Consider the following 16191-nt stretch of genomic DNA (forward strand, 5'->3'; position numbering starts at 1 on the left):
AAGTCTTAGATTGGGCAGTTGCATTCCGCCTCTTTCCTTTGCATCTTGTAAAACTTTCATTTTCACTCGAGGCTTCTTGCCTGCCCATACAAAGTCTGATATTTTCCTCTGCCATTTCTCAAATTGCTTAGAGTCACTGATGATTGGTATTGTCTGTAGCAAAAACATTACTCTTGGTAGCACATTCATCTTAACTGCTGCAATCCTTCCCAACCATGACAAATTTAGTCTGTTCCATTTAATCAAATCTCTCTCTATCTGAGTCCATAGTTTTTCATAGTTGTTTTTAAATAAGTCTATATTCTTAGCAGTCAGTTCGATTCCCAAATATTTCACCTTACTTGTTACTTCACAATCCGTTATTTCCGTTAACAATTGTTGTTTCTGCTTAGTCATATTTTTGCATAGTATCTTTGACTTCTTTTTATTAATATAGAAACCTGCCAAATCTCCGAACTCCTTAATCTTATCTATCACTTTTGGCATGTTCTCCAGTGGGTCTTCTACAATTAACATTATGTCATCCGCAAATGCTCTGACCTTATATGAATAGTCCTTTATTTTAATTCCTCGAATTTTTTCATCTTGTCGTATTTGTATCATCAGGATCTCCAATACCAAAATGAACAGCAGTGGAGACAACGGGCAACCTTGTCTTGTTCCTTTACTTATAATCAATTTCTTAGTCGCTTCATCATTCACCACAATTGCTGCAGTCTGGTCTCTGTAAATTTCCTTAATTGCTCTAATGAATCTTTCTCCCAATTGTAGCTTTTCCATAGTGGCAAACATAAAGTCCCAGTTTAAATTATCAAACGCCTTTTCAGCATCAACAAAGAAGAAACCAACCTCTTTGTCACAACGCTTGTCATAATATTCAATAGCATTAATCACTGTCCTTAAATTGTCTCTGATTTGTCTGTCTGGCAAAAAGCCTGCTCGTTCCTCCTCAATGACTTCCGTAAGCCACCCCTTCAGTCTCTCCGCCAGTATCTTCGCAAAGATTTTATAATCATTGTTAAGTAGCGATATAGGTCTGTAGTTTTTCACATTAGTCAAGTCTTGGCCTTCTTTGGGGATCAATGATATATTCGCTTCATTCCAGGTATCTGGAATCCGCTGGTCCTTTAAAACTCCATTGATCACCTCTTTTAGGAATGGTGCCAGTTCATTGGCCATTACCTTATAAAATTTCGCTGTAAGTCCATCTGGCCCTGGCGCCTTTCCTAGATTTGCAGATTGTATTGCCTTGTTTAGTTCCTCATCTGTTACTTCACTGTTCAGTTTATTTCTCCAAGCTTCCGAAATTACTGGAAGTTTCATTTTCTCCAAATATAACGCTATTGACTCTTTATTTACCTCTTTCTTATTATACAACTTAGCGTAGAATTTGTAAAAGGCTCTACTAATGGTAGTCTGTTCCAAATACGTTTTATTATCTTCGCAAATTCTATTTATTATTTTCTTTTCCCTTCTCTTCTTCAGTTGCCATGCCAAATACTTCCCAGGTTTATTTGCACCTTCAAACGCTTTCTGATTCAATCTTTTAAGATTCCACTCCAATTCCTTATTATTCATTGCTGTTAACTGTTCTTGAAGTATTTTAATTTCCTGATATAATTTCTTTTTCCCTGGTCTCTTTTTTAACTGTATTTCTTTGGCTTTTATTTTCTCCTCAATCTCTTGTCTTTTCTCCTCTTTCTTTTTTCTTGCTCTACCATTTAAGTCCATTAGTATGCCCCTTATAACCGCCTTATAAGCGTCCCAAACTTTGTCAGTTGGTACTTCTTTATTTACGTTGTATTGTATGAAGAACATTGTCTCTCTTCTCAACATCTCCATACTCTCTCCTTCCTGTAGCAAGTCCTCATTTATTCTCCATGCTTTCCTTTTTCTCCTTTTCCCTAATTTCCACATGATTGGATTATGATCTGAGCCTACCATCGGCATTATTTCTACCTCCTTAGTCCATAACGCTAAGTCTTTTGAGGCCCAGATCATATCAATTCTTGATAGTGTACAGTGCCTTGCAGAATAAAAAGTAAATTGTCTACTTTTAGGATATTCTCTTCTCCATACATCTTCTAAAGTCTCCTGTTGTATCAAGTCAAAAAAAAGCTTTGGTAATAGTCCTCTTTTCTTTTGTGCAGTTGTTGTCTTTTTATCTAATTCCAAGTTCGTCACTCCATTGAAGTCTCCGGCAAGAATTATCATTATTAGATGATCTGAAAGATCATCTAGTTGCTTCCTCAAATCCTCAAAGAAGCTTTCCTTTGCACCGTTAGGTGCATAAACTCCGACTACCAACACTCTCTTTAAGTCCCAAGTACATTCCACTGCAATAAATCTGGCTTCCACATCTTTCATTACAAATTTTGGCTGTAGCTCCTCTTTTATGTACAACACCACTCCCCTTTTTTTTTTTATTGGAGGCCGCTACAAATTCTTTGCCCAATTTTCCTGATTTTAAATATTTTACATCCTGCTTTCTGATATGGGTCTCTTGCAAACAAACAATGTCACATTTTTGTTTTAATAGCCAGTGGAAAATATTTTTTCTCTTATTCGGTGAGTTTAGTCCATTTACATTCCAAGATAAAACTTTACACTCCATACTCATAGTCTTGTTGGTAAGTCTTTTTCATTGTCCCTTATAAATCGCTCCATCTCTCGCTCAGATCTGATGCGCTTTTTGGCCCCTCCAAACTCAAAGGACACACCTTCTGGTAACTCCCATCTGTACCTGATTTTCATGTCCTTCAAGATCTGAATTAGCACTTTGTATTTTTTCCGATCTGATAACACTGACCTGGGTAATTCCTTCATTATGATAATCGTCTTGCCATCAATCTCCAATGGATCTTGAAACTGTTTTGTCACAATCTTCTCTTTCATATTTCGTGTCGTAAACTGCACAATCACGTCTCTTGGTAATTTCCTCTGGGTTGCAATTCTCGAGTTCACACGATATGCCACATCTAGGATAGCCACAACTTCCTCCTCCTCCTTCCCCAGGTATTCAGCTAACACCTCAGTCATCTGTTCTTGCGCTGATTTTCCTTCCACTTCTGGCAAGCCACGAAAACGTAACTGCTTCTCCATGTGTTTAGTTTCTGCAACTGACATTCTCCCCCTCATCAGTCTCATCTCTGTTTGTTGCGTGTCTGCTAAGTTCTCCATCGCGTCTTCTACTGTTTTAACTCTCTGCTGCGTTCCTTGTAGTTCACTTTGTATTGTTTCCATACCTTTTTTCACTTCTGACAGCTCCGATTTTACTGTCTGTGTAACCTCTTTAACCTCTTTAATCAACTCCAATTTCGTGTCCTTAAGTTCTTTAATCACATCTAAAAGTTTTTTATCCAGGTTTTCTATTGCCGATTGCCACTCTTTTTTTGACATCGTGGGGCTTGCTTTGGCTCGCTCCCACGAGTCCGCTCTCTTCCTTAACTCCGTGGCGTAAAATTTAATGTCCTTTTATTTCAAATGTCCCGGTCTTCTTACAAAAATTAAATTTTAAGGAGTCCAAAATGTCGGGCGTCTTTTCTCTATGGTTTCTCTATGATTTTGCAATCCAAGATGGCCTACTTCCTTTTCCGCTGAGGCCGCGACCCTTCCCCTTTCAAAGATGGCGATTCCCTTCTTCCTGCCCTCCAGCAAGGGCCGCTTCTCTCCAGCAACTCTATTGTTGTTACGCACTTCCTGTCTCCCGACTTCCCACAGTAGGTCTCGCGATGGTGTCTTTTTCTCACAGCTCCATAACCGCAAGTATTCAAAACAATAGTCCAATTCCTTTAATAACTTCTTTAAACTGAGTCTCTTTTCAAATACAACTCTTGCCGAGTCTTCCCCTCTTTATCGTTAGCCTGTTGCAGTTTGAAAATCTACTTTTATTCCTCTCTGCTTTAATCAATCTGTCCCGTAACAGAAGATAGTGATCTTTACCTTCTCATTCACTTTTCTCGGGTTGTAATCGCTGTTTCGATTTTAACTTCTCCTCTCCGTTTCTTCCCTCAATCGAAGCTTGGGTATGTAGGTCTTATGCCAGCCGAATTGGCCCCAGAACTGCCGCAGAGATTGTAGCCGACCCGTCGCAGGGTGGGACCTCAAGGATCGGGAGGGGACCCGTTGTGTAGAGCCCCCCCTCGTCCGAGATCTAGCACACCCTAGGGTCTTGAGCGTTCTTTGCCTGCTCTCCGCCTGAGAGCAGTCGGCCGCGGGCTATTTTTCCCCCGCCGGCCACTTAAAACGGCAGTCCGGTCAGCTCCGCAAATGGAGCTGCGTCAGACCTCCATGAAGCCCAAACCGGAAATCGTATATTTACCTATTCTGAAGAGTAGTCCAGTCCTCGAGGAAGAGGGCAGCTTCAAACGCCAGCTTTCTCAGCCAGGAGAGCAAGAGGCTTACGACAAACCTCAAGGGAACAGCACTTTGGATCCAATAAGCATGCTGCACAATTTGAATGGGGCCAGGGTCCCTATTTTATAGGGTAAAACATGCCCTGAGGTGGGTGAACCCACCTAGCTGTTAGAACAAAGACTTCCAACGGTCAGTTCTTGGGAGTAACAAAAGGTTTGATTACCTTGATTGGTAGCTGCCCGGGCATGTGAAAGAGAATGCAAATCTTGTCCTGGCGCTGCACAAAAGGGCAGTTAGTTAATGAACTTTGCCAGAGCTAAGTTGATTAATTTAGTTGGGGAATGTACCTTCCCAGGAGTGAATTATAAATTCTTATGAATGCGAATTGATTTGCTCCTCAATTATGGACAGGAGATCTTATCACGGAAGGAGGGAAAGGAATGTGTAAAATGGGGTGACTGTACGAGACCTTTGTTGTGCTGGATTCCTTAGGGGCTGGAGGGACTGCAAATCTAATCACCGCAAATCTCTCCGTATTTACATGCGGCATTCCATTCACGCCTTGATCTCCCAGGCGGGACTCAGCAACTGTTATCTGGAATTCCCCTGGCTGCAATGCAAACTTCCATTTTAAATCCAGGGGCCTTATGACTTTTAATATCACAGGTGGCCATGTTAAATGGCTATTAAAGATGGCAGAGGCCAGGCTAACTGCTTACGACGGGCAGACACAAAGAATGGCACACACGGAGGATCTGGGACCAGAGAGGCTACAGGGATCTGCCGCAGATATCTTGCACCCCAAGGAAAGCCCAGGCCTGCTGCTCTCCTAGAGTTGAGAGAGGTTTCTGTTCCCATCTCCCAAACCACAGCATGCCTGACTGCTGGACCGATCCGCTCCTCTGGCAGTAGATCCTTTGACCCGTTCCTTCTTCATGCAATTCTGACATTTTACATGTATTCCTACAGACTGGCACACTCACTGAGGATGGCCTCGATCTCTGGGGACTTGTCCTGGCCAAAGGAAAGAGGTCTGTCTGTCTGACTGTCTGTCTATCACCCTCCTCTTTAGATTCCTAGCTGTCCCCAGCCCTTGGGATTGGGCTGGGTGGGTTACTCCAGAAGATTTAAATAGCAGCCTCCTATTAAAACAGTCAGAGGGTCTGTCTCATGTGGAATCTGCAAGGCCTAAGCGTGGGATCTTTCCCAGGCACGTTATCTACAAAAACACTGATAAAAATTCAAACACCATTCAGAAATTATCGAAACTGCCACCAGCCATCCCAAAACAGCCCCTCCCCTTCCACTCAGTTTTTGCAATGCTTCTGAAATTGGCTGAGGGCAACTTTAGCCTCCCCAAAGCCGGCAGGGTTTTCTATGCTGAGCGGTTCTGCTGTGCTGGTACTCCGGCTTCCGAGGCCCTGGGATCCTCTGGGCTTCTAAAGGGAGCGGAATGACTAGGGATGGGTCTGCTTCATGCATGCACCCCCACCCCTAACCATGGGCCTGCAGCCTTAGAGAAAGATCTTGAGTTCAGCCTGAAGCGGTTCCCTGAAGCAGAGCTTTGTGGGCTCAGCTGGCCTGGGGAGCTTCTCACGCAAGCCTTTTGTGCCACGTCCCCTCCATTTTCTGCACCGTAGCCCCGTCTCTCTTTTGAAAGCATGCCGTGCAACCTCCTCCCGGCTTTCCCCTAAACCAGCTTTCAGAACGTCTCCAGCTTCTCCTCCAAGAGCCCCCTGCCTTGGGGCCCAGCATGTGGAGCCATGGTGAGCTGCCACTCCTTGGTGCTTCTGGATGGGAAGATACAGGGAGATCCACTGGACTTGAAAATGTTCGAGGCCACCCACTGGGTGAGTCTCTGCCTTGGCCACCTAAGCCTGTCCGGGGGCAGTGCAGTTCGCGGGCACGAAGTGGGGCAGGGTGGGAGGGCTCCCTCCCCCTGCAGAGCAGAGCAGGAAAATTAACCACAAAAACCCCTCTGCAGCGGGGACTCCTGCCCCCCCCCTCCCAGAGGGGCCCCTTCCCTTCTGCAGTCTGTTCTTGCCTTCTCTCGGGCTTCTTAGTCAGGTAGTATATTTCCCCATCAATGACTTATTTCAGTTGATGAAACGGGATCATTTATTCGACGGGCAAGCTTTTGATTCTCACAGTACTCTTTGTCAGAGCACCAGATGCCATGGGCAAGCAATGCAGGACGGGGCCTGCGGTGACTCTTCACTGGCATCTGGTGGGCACTTGCTGCCCGCAGTGTGCCGGGGCGACCTGGGCCTAAAGCAGCAAATCACTCCTTGGGCTCGTGGATTGTGAGAAGCCTCCACGCCTTTCCACCCGTAAGGCTGTCGCTTTGCCCACGTTGCACCCCTTGTCTTTTGGGACCCACTGAACACAAAAGGTGTGTGGTGTCACCTGGAGGACCGGGGGGGGGGCGGCCCTTCTGGTCCGTTTTAGGCCTGCCGCGTCCCCCCCTGCAGTTTCCCCCTTGATAAGATCCTGCTTTTCCTGATGCTCCAAACTGCTTGTTAGTCCTCGTGACTCTTTTGTAAACTGTGTGTTAACTTGCCTTCTTTAAAAAAGCGCAAAATCCATAAACTTCAGTCGGTTGAAAGAGCTTTCCCTGCAACCTTTAAACCAACAGGAAATAGAGGATCCCAAGGATGATGGGGGTAAAGACGGAGAACTGGCGCATGCGGTGATTGTCCGACCAGGACCCAAAGCTGGCCACGTAAGCTGAGCTGCCTGCCATTCATCCTCGAAAGCAGAAGGATGAGGGCAGGCAGGGCCCCCGGTTTGGGGTGTGCAGCATGACTGCCTATCCTGCTGCCGAGGCAGCTTTGGTGTCAAGAAGCTCCGGTCTCCCCAGGCCCTGGAAGGAACTCGGCTTGTTCTGAGATCCTGGGAGGGTGGGGTAGAGTAGGAAAGAAGAGCAACCAGCCAGGGGATGGCATCCTTCCCCCTCCCCCACCCACGAGCTTGCCTCCTTCGCTTGGCTCCTCCTCCCTCTCTCCATCTGTCAAGGGAGCCTCATATGAGGGATGGAGGGACCGCTTGGCCCCAGTGCAGCAAGCTCGGCGCGTGGGCCGTCCTCACCCGCTTGGCCCCCTGGCCCAGAGCCCGCAGCGCCTGCCTTTCTGCCCCGCAGGTTCCCACAGGAGGAGTCGCCATTTTGCGCCAGTTTCCCTTTTCTTCGGCGCTGCAGAGGATGTCTGTCGTAGCCCAGGAATTCGGTGGGGGCCGCCATGTCTTCATGAAGGGGGCTCCAGAGACAGTGGCCCGCTTCTGCCACCCCGATTCAGGTGGGTCCCTTCTTTGCTCTCTGCGCTGACCTTTCCCCCACTCCCCCCCCCGGCATTGTGCAGAACCTTCTAGTGCTTACAACGGGAGGGGCACCTGAGCCTCGTTCCCTGCTCACCCTAAAGGATTGTGCCCCCCCTCCACCCCGCCCTTGGCTGGGCTTCCGCAGCTGGAAGGAAGGAAGGATGGCAGAGAACAAGGCTCCCCCCCCTTCCTTCTCCCCCAAGCGGTGTGTGGTGGTTGCTGAGGGGAGAGGGAGCCCCGGGGCTCTGGAAGGTCCCAGGCTTGGGGTTTTGGGCCTCTCTGTCCCTCAGAGGCCTGACTGCACGGAACCAGAAGCCACCGGAGGGGCAGGTGGGCTTCTGTGGCAAAGGAGGCCCACTCAGGTTCAGATGGGGGAGCTCTGCAGCTGCATAGCCAAAGTCCCCCCCCTCCACAGCTGAGCTCATCCCACTCCGCCCGCTGGTCTCCCTCACCCTGACTTGATCTTCTTGCATCCAAGGAGAGCCTGGATCGCTGCCGATATAACGATGTCCCGCAGGCTGCTTTGTTACTTATGCCAAGCTAAGCTGGTCCAAACAGGCAACGGCCCAGAAGGACTCGCGTCGTCTTTTGCCCAGGTGTGCCAGACGGGCCCTGAGCCGGTCTCTCTCTCCCCAACAGTGCCCCCCAGCTTCCCCAGCGAACTCCAGCTCTACACCTGTCGAGGCTTCCGAGTCATTGGGCTGGCACACAAAACCTTGCCAGCAGGGATGCCAGCAGCGCCCCTCCCAAGGTAAGAGGGGAAGCCGGGCCGGAGGCACACAGGCATGCCCCGTGGCACGGGAGAGGGCGTGGCATGGTAAAGGCCCCCTCTAAGAAAGAAAAGGAGGGGGCCTGGCAGTCAGAAAGGTGGAACCAGAGAGAATCCAGGGCAACGGGCAAAACCGTAAATAGCCAGCACGGTGTAGTAGTTAAAGTGTGGGATTGGATTTTGGAGGACTGGGTTCAAATCCCCACCCGGCCATGGCAGCTTGTTGGCTGACCTCGAGCCAGCCGCACTCCCAGTCGTACCTACCCCACAGGGGTGTTGCAAGGATAATGTTGGAAGCCACTTTGGAAGAAAAGTGGGGTATAAATGAAGTATGTACAGGAGTTGGGGGGTACCTTAAAGACTCATAGATTTCCTGTAAGAGCAGCCTGCTTGAGCTCAAGGCACGACGGAAACAGGGTGTGGTCCACACAAGTTTCTGCTACAAGCAATGGGTAAGTCTTTATAAAAGATGTCAGAAGACTCGTGCCAGGAATGTGATGTGTGCGAATCCTGTGTCCAAGGGAGGAAGTGGAATCCAACCTGACCTTCTTGGGCTTCCTGGTCATGGAGAATCGCCTGAAGAGGGACACCCGGCCAGTCCTGGAAGAGCTCACTGCAGCCCGCATCCGGAGCGTGATGGTCACAGGTGGGTGGGTCTCCGGAGAGACACTCTTGCCTGGAAGCTCAAAAGAGGCGGCAGCAGCAGAGGGCCCTGGGATCAGTCTGCCGAGGACATTTTTATTCCACCTTTCCTCCGTGGAGAGCAGGGCGGCTTACGGCATACATCCTCCATCGTTTTATCCGCACGATGGCCCTGTGAGGTAGGCTTAGTCTGAGAGCAAGAGCAATTGGCCCAAGGTCACCCTGCGAGCTTCATTCTGAAGTGAGCTTCATTCTGAACCCTTCGCCTCCTCGAAGAAGCAAGAGCAGCAACTATCAGTGTTCCTCCAGTTCTTTTGCGCGCACAAAGTGCATTACACTCCTCCCCTCATTTATTTACACAATAATCCTGTGAGGCAGGCCAAGCTGAGAGAAGGTGGCTTGCCCAAGGAGTCTTGGGCCTAGGTTTTTCATGCCCAAAGCACCTTGGGTCGGGACAGGCACAGATGCCCTCTCTGCCAGCCCACCTCCCTTCCTTTGTATGCCCTCCCATGCTCCCCCCAGAGACTCCCCCTCCCTGCGTGGGAGCCTGAGGGGCAGGCAGTGATTTAGGATGCTGCGATGAGAGCTCCATGCCTCGGTGCCTGCCTGGGGCATGTCAGCATGTCAGCCGGTGCCTGCTTCCTCAACCAGGACTCCTCCGGCTCAGTTTCCCCTCGCTGTCATGATGGAAGCTCGGCAGGTCATGATCCAGGCTCCGAGCTGGAACCCCACATTTCCAAATGGACCTGCTGGTGCCAGGCATACTCTTGAGCCCGCCACTTCGTCCTGCTCCGCCCCAAGCAGGTCTCTGGAGGATGGCACGCGCCTTTTTAAGACCAGTCAGTAAAATTCACACAACCTCTCCGCCTTCTGCATAAACCCCGACTGCAGGCCCCCTCCCACTGTTCTCTCTAGGGGACAACATCCAGACAGCCATTACAGTGGCCAGAGACGCTGGCATGATTTTGCCAGGCAGCAAAGTGATTCTGGTTGAGGCCAGCACCCAGGTGGGGCATCCCTTGGCATCTGTCACCTGGAAGCTCCTGGAGGAGAGAAAAGGCCACAGCCACAACGGACCCAAGGTGAGCCTCTGGCGGACTCTTGCAGCACGTCGCGTGTTCTGTCGGCAGCAGAACTTTTCCCTGGGTGAGGGCAAGCAAAGGAGCCATGTCTGAGGCAATGGTCATGCTGGCACAGTGCTCAGCCCTCAGCTGCCTGACTCTTCTGGGGCGTGTGTATGCATGCACGCACACACACATGCACATACACACACACGCACACACACACACTAATGGCACAGAAGAGCCCCAGGCCCTTCTGTCTCCTCTTGCTGCTGAGTGTCTGAATGTCGGAAGGTCCTTCTGCTGAGCCGCACCTGTGGCCCACCTCGCCCACTCTCCGGGGTCTTGGGCAGAGGGCTCTTTTCCGGCTTCTGCTGCCTGTGGCCCCTTGGCCAGGAGGGGGCGCAGGTTCATGCGGGGCTTTCTGCCTACAAGGGGTGCCTGCTGTACCCCGTCCCCTTAGGGGGTGGTCCAGGGCATTCCATCAAGAGATCCAAGCTGTGTCTCAACACAGTTTCCATTGCAAAGACCCCCCCCCACTGGTGGCCCCAGGGGTGTTTTTCCTTTTCCTTCTCGAATGCGGCTTGACTTCCTTGCCTGAGAGGCAGCGTACTGCTTATGGGCTGGAGCGCGGCGGGCTTTGCCTCGCTGAAAGGGGATGTCCTCCCTTCTTGTTCCTCCTTTGCAGGCCGGCTTGGAAGGAGGGCCCCTCTCCGGCGTGGGCAGCGGCCACTACCATTTTTGCATGAGCGGCAGCTCTTACGAGGTCGTGACGCAGTCCTTTGGCCACTTACTCCCAAAGGTGAGTTTGGGGTGCTGGAGGAGCTCCCCCGAAAGTGGCTGGGCAGGGGCCCCGTTGGCCGCTCGTGCCACAGAAGGAGGGGCTGCCCTGCCCGGCGAGCAAACTCCGCCGACGGCACAGGACTCGGCTGGGCTGGCCCTTCCCCTGCCTGCACTCCCTGAGCCTCACGGAGGCTGGACCGGCCGTCCTCCTCCCACAGCCTGCCAGGCTGCTGTGGGCGTCTCTCCGACAGCCCCCCTCCTCTCCCTGCAGCTCCTGCTGAACGGGACGGTGTTTGCCAGGATGTCGCCTGCTCAGAAGGCCAGCCTGGTGCAAGAGTTCCAGAAGATGGAGTGAGTCTTGTGTCTGTGTGTCCAAGGCGGAGTTGTGCACAGCGTGAAATCTCATCTTGTGGAGGCTGAAAATGTTTGTCCAACCAGGGCCGATTCCAGACGGCCCCCCGCCTCGCGAAACGTTGCGTGTCGTCGCGCAGAAAACGCGAAATATCGCGTTTTCTCGCGCGAGTTTTGCGCGACATCGCGCAAAACTCGCGCAAGAAAACGTGATATTTCGCGTTTTCTGTGCGACGACGCGCGACGACGCGCAACGTTTCGCGAGGCTGGGGGCCGTCTGGAATCGGCCCTGGATAGGCTCCTCCTTGGCCCCGGGGCAAACCCCTCGCAACGCCTGCCTGTGTGCTGGCAAGCCAAAGGGGTGTGTGTGTGTTGTGCTGGGCCTGGCCCACTGCAGTTGTTCTGTAGAGATGGGAGTTCAGTGAGTGAGGTCAGACTCCCTGAGAAATCTTGTTGTGAAGTTACTGTGGACGCGCACACGTAGAAATGTGATGTCTGAAAACAATACCTTGGTAACGTGTAAAAGGGGGTGTTGCAGTGGGGCATAAGGGAGCCTCGTGGGGGCTTTTACGTCTCTGAGCAAACACTCTCCGGATTCTCATTTTAACGTTGCATCTTGCAACGGAGAGCCGTCCTCCAGGTTCTGATGGCTCGTCACCAGGCCTGAGCGCCACCCTGTTTCTAGGGTGGAGCTTAAGCCGTAGCCCCGGATGGGATGGCCTTTCTGCTGAGGACATTTCTCCTGCGCTGCTCTGCTAGGGCCAGGTGACATCGTCTGCTTTCTAGTGGGTGGTCTTTGGGCTCGTTCCCCCCACCAAACTGGCTTTCACTTCAGTCTCTCAGTGGCTGCAGGGAACTCGCCCTTAAAGCCGCCAGGAGCCCATTTGACTCAGAAGAGAGGAGTGGGGTGAAGGGGGGGGCTGCCTTTTCCCTGAGCCAAATCCTGGGGAGTGATTTGCATGACTTTGGAAGGATGTCTCCATGTGCAGCTCCAAAACTATGCAAATCACTTCCCACTGAGGCAGTTCAGGCTCAGGAAAAAGGGCTGCTGGAGGGGCAGCCCCCCCCATATTGCACCTTGCTGCTGCCCCGAGTCATATGGGCTCCCACAGGCCTAAGGGCAAGTCCCCCGCGACTGATGTGAAAACTAGTTGGGAGGGGGGACCCCACCCATTAAAAACGTGTTGTGTGGTTTGGCCCTGATGGGTGGGGGGTGGGCTGGCCTAGGACTGGGTTTGCACCCCACTCTGCCATGGAAGCCCCCGGTGACCTTGGGCTGGTCATGCTGGCTCAGCCCAGCCTACCGCACAGGGTCGCTGTGAGGATGACCTGGGGAAAAGAAGACCCCCGTGTGCTCGTTTTAGAGGAAGGGCCGGGAAAGAGGGGCCACCCTAGCAGGCAGAGAGCCACGGCTGGAGTGAGCCCCTCCGTCGCTGGGGCTCACCTGCCTGCTCTGGGTTTTCTTCCCCCAGTTACTTTGTGGGCATGTGTGGAGACGGCGCCAACGACTGTGGGGTGAGTTGTGCGTTAAGATGGCCGCTTCCTGAGGCGGAATCCGAGCAAAGCTCCTTCCCTCCTGTGCCCTCCGAGCCTGGCCCACGGCTGCTGCCCCTCCCTCCCAGCCAGCCAGGCTGCCTTCCCGCCCCCCACGGCACCTGCCCCGCCCTCTTCCCTGCAGCTGAACCCTGGCGCTGCCAACTGGGGCGGCCGGGGGGAGGGGCTCTGCCACACCTCCGGTCTCTTGAATGGCTCCTCAGGTGGGCAGGCCGCAGCCAGGGCTCTTTGGAACCGGCCCAGCGTACCAAAGGGAGCTTTCACCCTTAAATTTAGGCCTTCCTCCCCCCTCCCCCGCCCAAATTGCCGCATTCCTCTTCCGGAGTGACCCCACCAAGGCTGGCTTTGCGGTGGGAGGGAGGCCGCCCGTGGGATGCCAGAATCCCAGGAAGGGCGCAGACAGCCTGGATGGCTGCCTTGGGGAGAATTCTTTTGGAGGCCGGTTCACCCGCGTGGAGTTGGTTACCTAAGTGAGGAGGGGGTGCTTTTGCGCATCTCCCCCCTGCCCAGCTCATGTCGTGCTGAGCCGCAGCTGTCTGCATTGCAGGCGCTGAAAATGGCCCACGCTGGGATCTCCTTGTCCGAGCAGGAGGCCTCGGTGGCTTCGCCCTTCACGTCCAAGACCCCCAGTGTGGAATGTGTGCCTGAACTGATCAGGTGGGCAGCGGTGGGGGTGGGGGCTTGTGCTTGGGGGGGGCAGTGCAGGGGTGTCCGGGGGAGGGGGGCCTCCCCATTTCCCACAGCCTTGAATGAAGTACACTCCGAACGTCCACTATCCCAAGCACACACATACACAAGGTTGGCCCAAAGGCAGGGCAGGTCTTGGGCTGGGGACTCCATAGTGAGGTGTCCAGCCATTGCCAATGATAAAAGGCTTCCCTTCCCCTCCAAGGCAGGACACCAGAGCCTCCCCTTGGCCCACTGGGAGTCTCTCTGGTCCCACGTGGGTGCCACCTGTGGCAGCTGCCACCATGGCTTGAGAAGCTGCTCATGAAGATCCTCTCCTCCTGCCTCCGTGGGCTCATTGCAGCACTAACAGGAGAGACCCAAGCCCAGGAGACCTGCTTTGCCCTCCTCATTCAGGCCGGGTGTCTGGCCTGACCAGGGCCGTGCAGAGGGAGAGCGAGGAGAGGCCCCAGGGGAGGGGTCCCTCTTCCGCCAGCCAGCCTGCTTCCCTGAGCCTTCGGGACGGGCCTGATTCCCCTGTCTCCCGCTCCTCTTCCCACGCAGGCAAGGCCGGGCAGCCCTGGTGACTTCTTTCTGCATGTTCAAATACATGGCCCTCTACAGCATGATCCAGTACCTGGGGATTCTGCTGCTGTACTGGGTAGGCTGAGGGACGCTTCCTGCTTTTGCCTGGACCTGGCGAGTCAGTCTCTCAGGCTGCGTGGGGTGGGAAGGGTGCTGCGCTCTGCACTCCAGTGGGCGGACCTCCAACCTCTGGCATGTTGCTGCCAAACCCACTGGCAACAGGCCAAGCAATTGCCCTGCAGTGTCTCACCCAGTGCCTGCTCTGTCCCAAGCCTTGCATGTGCCCCACCCAGAAGTTGCCATTCTCCACGCCCCAAGCTGCCCAGTCCAAACTGCCGTACCTCGTAAGGATGCTGTTCAGATGTGAACACCGTTGCCAACAGCCATGTCCTCAACCAAGCCACGGGGCCCTGGCACAAAAGTGCTGGCTGTGCCGAGGAAGGAGATGCCAGGCCCTTCGTCTCTCTCTTTCAGCAACTCAACACCTTTGGGAACTACCAGTTTTTGTTCCAGGACCTGGCTATCACCACCCTCATTGGAATGACCAGTATGTCCTTCTTGACTGTTTGGGGCTTGGAGGGGGGGGGAAAGGGGGCAGGATTCTCCGTCGCAGAGATGCCAGGAGGAAAGCGAGGCTTTGGGCTCGCTTTTTGCAGGCGTCCATTAGCTCAAAGCCAGTGGGCAGAAGGATCAGGGAGCCATAAGCCAGGCCAGTCCCGGGTCCAGGGCCAGCTTTCCATCTCCACTTCTACAATAAAGCTCAAGAGGGAAAATGCCAAGCAAGCCAGCTTCTTTTAAAAGCACCCAGAAAAGAGCATGCAGAAATGTAAAGGAAGAAGCACGTATGGGCACAGAATCCCACAATGCATCTCTTGGGGGAAGCCAAAGGGACTTTATTTTGGCATCACACGGGCCTGGTTCTTACTGAGATGGAGTCTTACCTGCAACTGGGCTGTACCTGAATGTGACTGAATGTTACTCTTGCAAAATAAATGCCCTGTGCATAGAAAACCAGCATGCTGACTCAGCTCGCCTGATACTGCCCAGCTAGCTTTCTGTATGGTGGGAATTTGGTGGGGGAGCAGTCAGTCCCGTGAGCCCCCACCTGCGGACCAAGGTGCTCCAGCCCAAATTCAGGCTGACAACCTCAGTGTGAGCTAGGCCATGTCCAGGGCTGCACACGCCAGAGGGAGGGACCTTTCTCATCTGGCCTCCTGCCTCGGTTCCTGGCGTGGTGTTCTGGGTGTCCCCAGGAGACGAGCCCCGTGCTTCTCTTCGCAGTGAGCCTGAACGGAGCCTACCCCAAACTGGTCCCCTACCGCCCTGCCACGCGGCTCACCTCCCCGCCCTTGCTGCTGTCCGTGGTCCTGAACATCCTCTTCACCCTGGCGGTCCAGCTCTGTGGCTTTGCGCTGGTGCAGCAGCAGCCATGGTACTCCCGTGCCAACATGCTCAGGTAGGGGGGCCCACCCCATCCTGATCCTTTGCGGGGGTCTGGCTACAACTTGGCCGCCAAAGCCTCCCCCCTTTCCCCCTCTTCGGAAGAGGCTCCTGGAAGTGTTATCTCTGCCCCCCCTCCCCAGCTTCCTATTGCTCCTCTGTTTCTTCTTGTGCTCCCCAAAGATAGCTGTTCGGTGCCTTCTCTTCTCCTCTGCAAGCTCACCCTACAATACATCTGCTCTTTGACTGCAGCCCACACAGTAGCTTGGACTGTGTAGGAAATGAGGGGGGGGCTGCCTGTGAGTAGGCAGGAGGGTAAACTGATTTGGGTCCTCCGAGCTCCCCGGTTCTCTGCTTTGTTCATCCCTGCCTGAGAACAGGATGTGGAGCAACAGGTTTAATTTACTGGAATGTAGATTTAAGGAAAAGATTTGGGGAAATGTTCTCACCGTCTGGTCAGTGCGGCAGAAGAATTAGTGCCGTTTAGTGGCATTTCTGCTTTTCTCTTTGGTGGTGTCCACTGGCTTAGACTGCTTTCTGAAAGAATTAGAACTAACAGGTCCCTCGACTGCTTTGAGGTAAAATGGAGTCTCCATGTGCAGAGAGGCCTTTAGAAGCAGGTGCTGAAGACGAGCACCGGGGCGGGGGCAGTTATCTTCTTCTCCTACT

General features: G+C 52.9%; 1 protein-coding gene across 2 annotated transcripts in view; it reads left to right on the top strand.

Annotated features, from left to right (window-relative positions):
• Positions 1–16191, top strand: part of LOC129332136 (probable cation-transporting ATPase 13A4) — a 60515-nt gene that overhangs the window by 36921 nt on the left and 7403 nt on the right. For both annotated transcript variants that reach the window (XM_054982996.1, XM_054982995.1), the window contains exons 13-26: positions 5326–5387; positions 6056–6206; positions 6992–7078; positions 7496–7649; positions 8311–8422; positions 8962–9086; positions 9998–10164; positions 10832–10945; positions 11198–11277; positions 12750–12792; positions 13379–13488; positions 14062–14158; positions 14557–14629; positions 15364–15538. In XM_054982996.1, the coding sequence (XP_054838971.1) occupies positions 5326–5387; positions 6056–6206; positions 6992–7078; positions 7496–7649; positions 8311–8422; positions 8962–9086; positions 9998–10164; positions 10832–10945; positions 11198–11277; positions 12750–12792; positions 13379–13488; positions 14062–14158; positions 14557–14629; positions 15364–15538 (1550 nt within the window). The remainder of the gene's footprint in view (positions 1–5325; positions 5388–6055; positions 6207–6991; positions 7079–7495; positions 7650–8310; positions 8423–8961; positions 9087–9997; positions 10165–10831; positions 10946–11197; positions 11278–12749; positions 12793–13378; positions 13489–14061; positions 14159–14556; positions 14630–15363; positions 15539–16191) is intronic.

The sequence above is a fragment of the Eublepharis macularius genome, chromosome 6 (genome assembly GCF_028583425.1).
Source record: "Eublepharis macularius isolate TG4126 chromosome 6, MPM_Emac_v1.0, whole genome shotgun sequence".
NCBI classification, from domain to species: domain Eukaryota; kingdom Metazoa; phylum Chordata; class Lepidosauria; order Squamata; family Eublepharidae; genus Eublepharis; species Eublepharis macularius.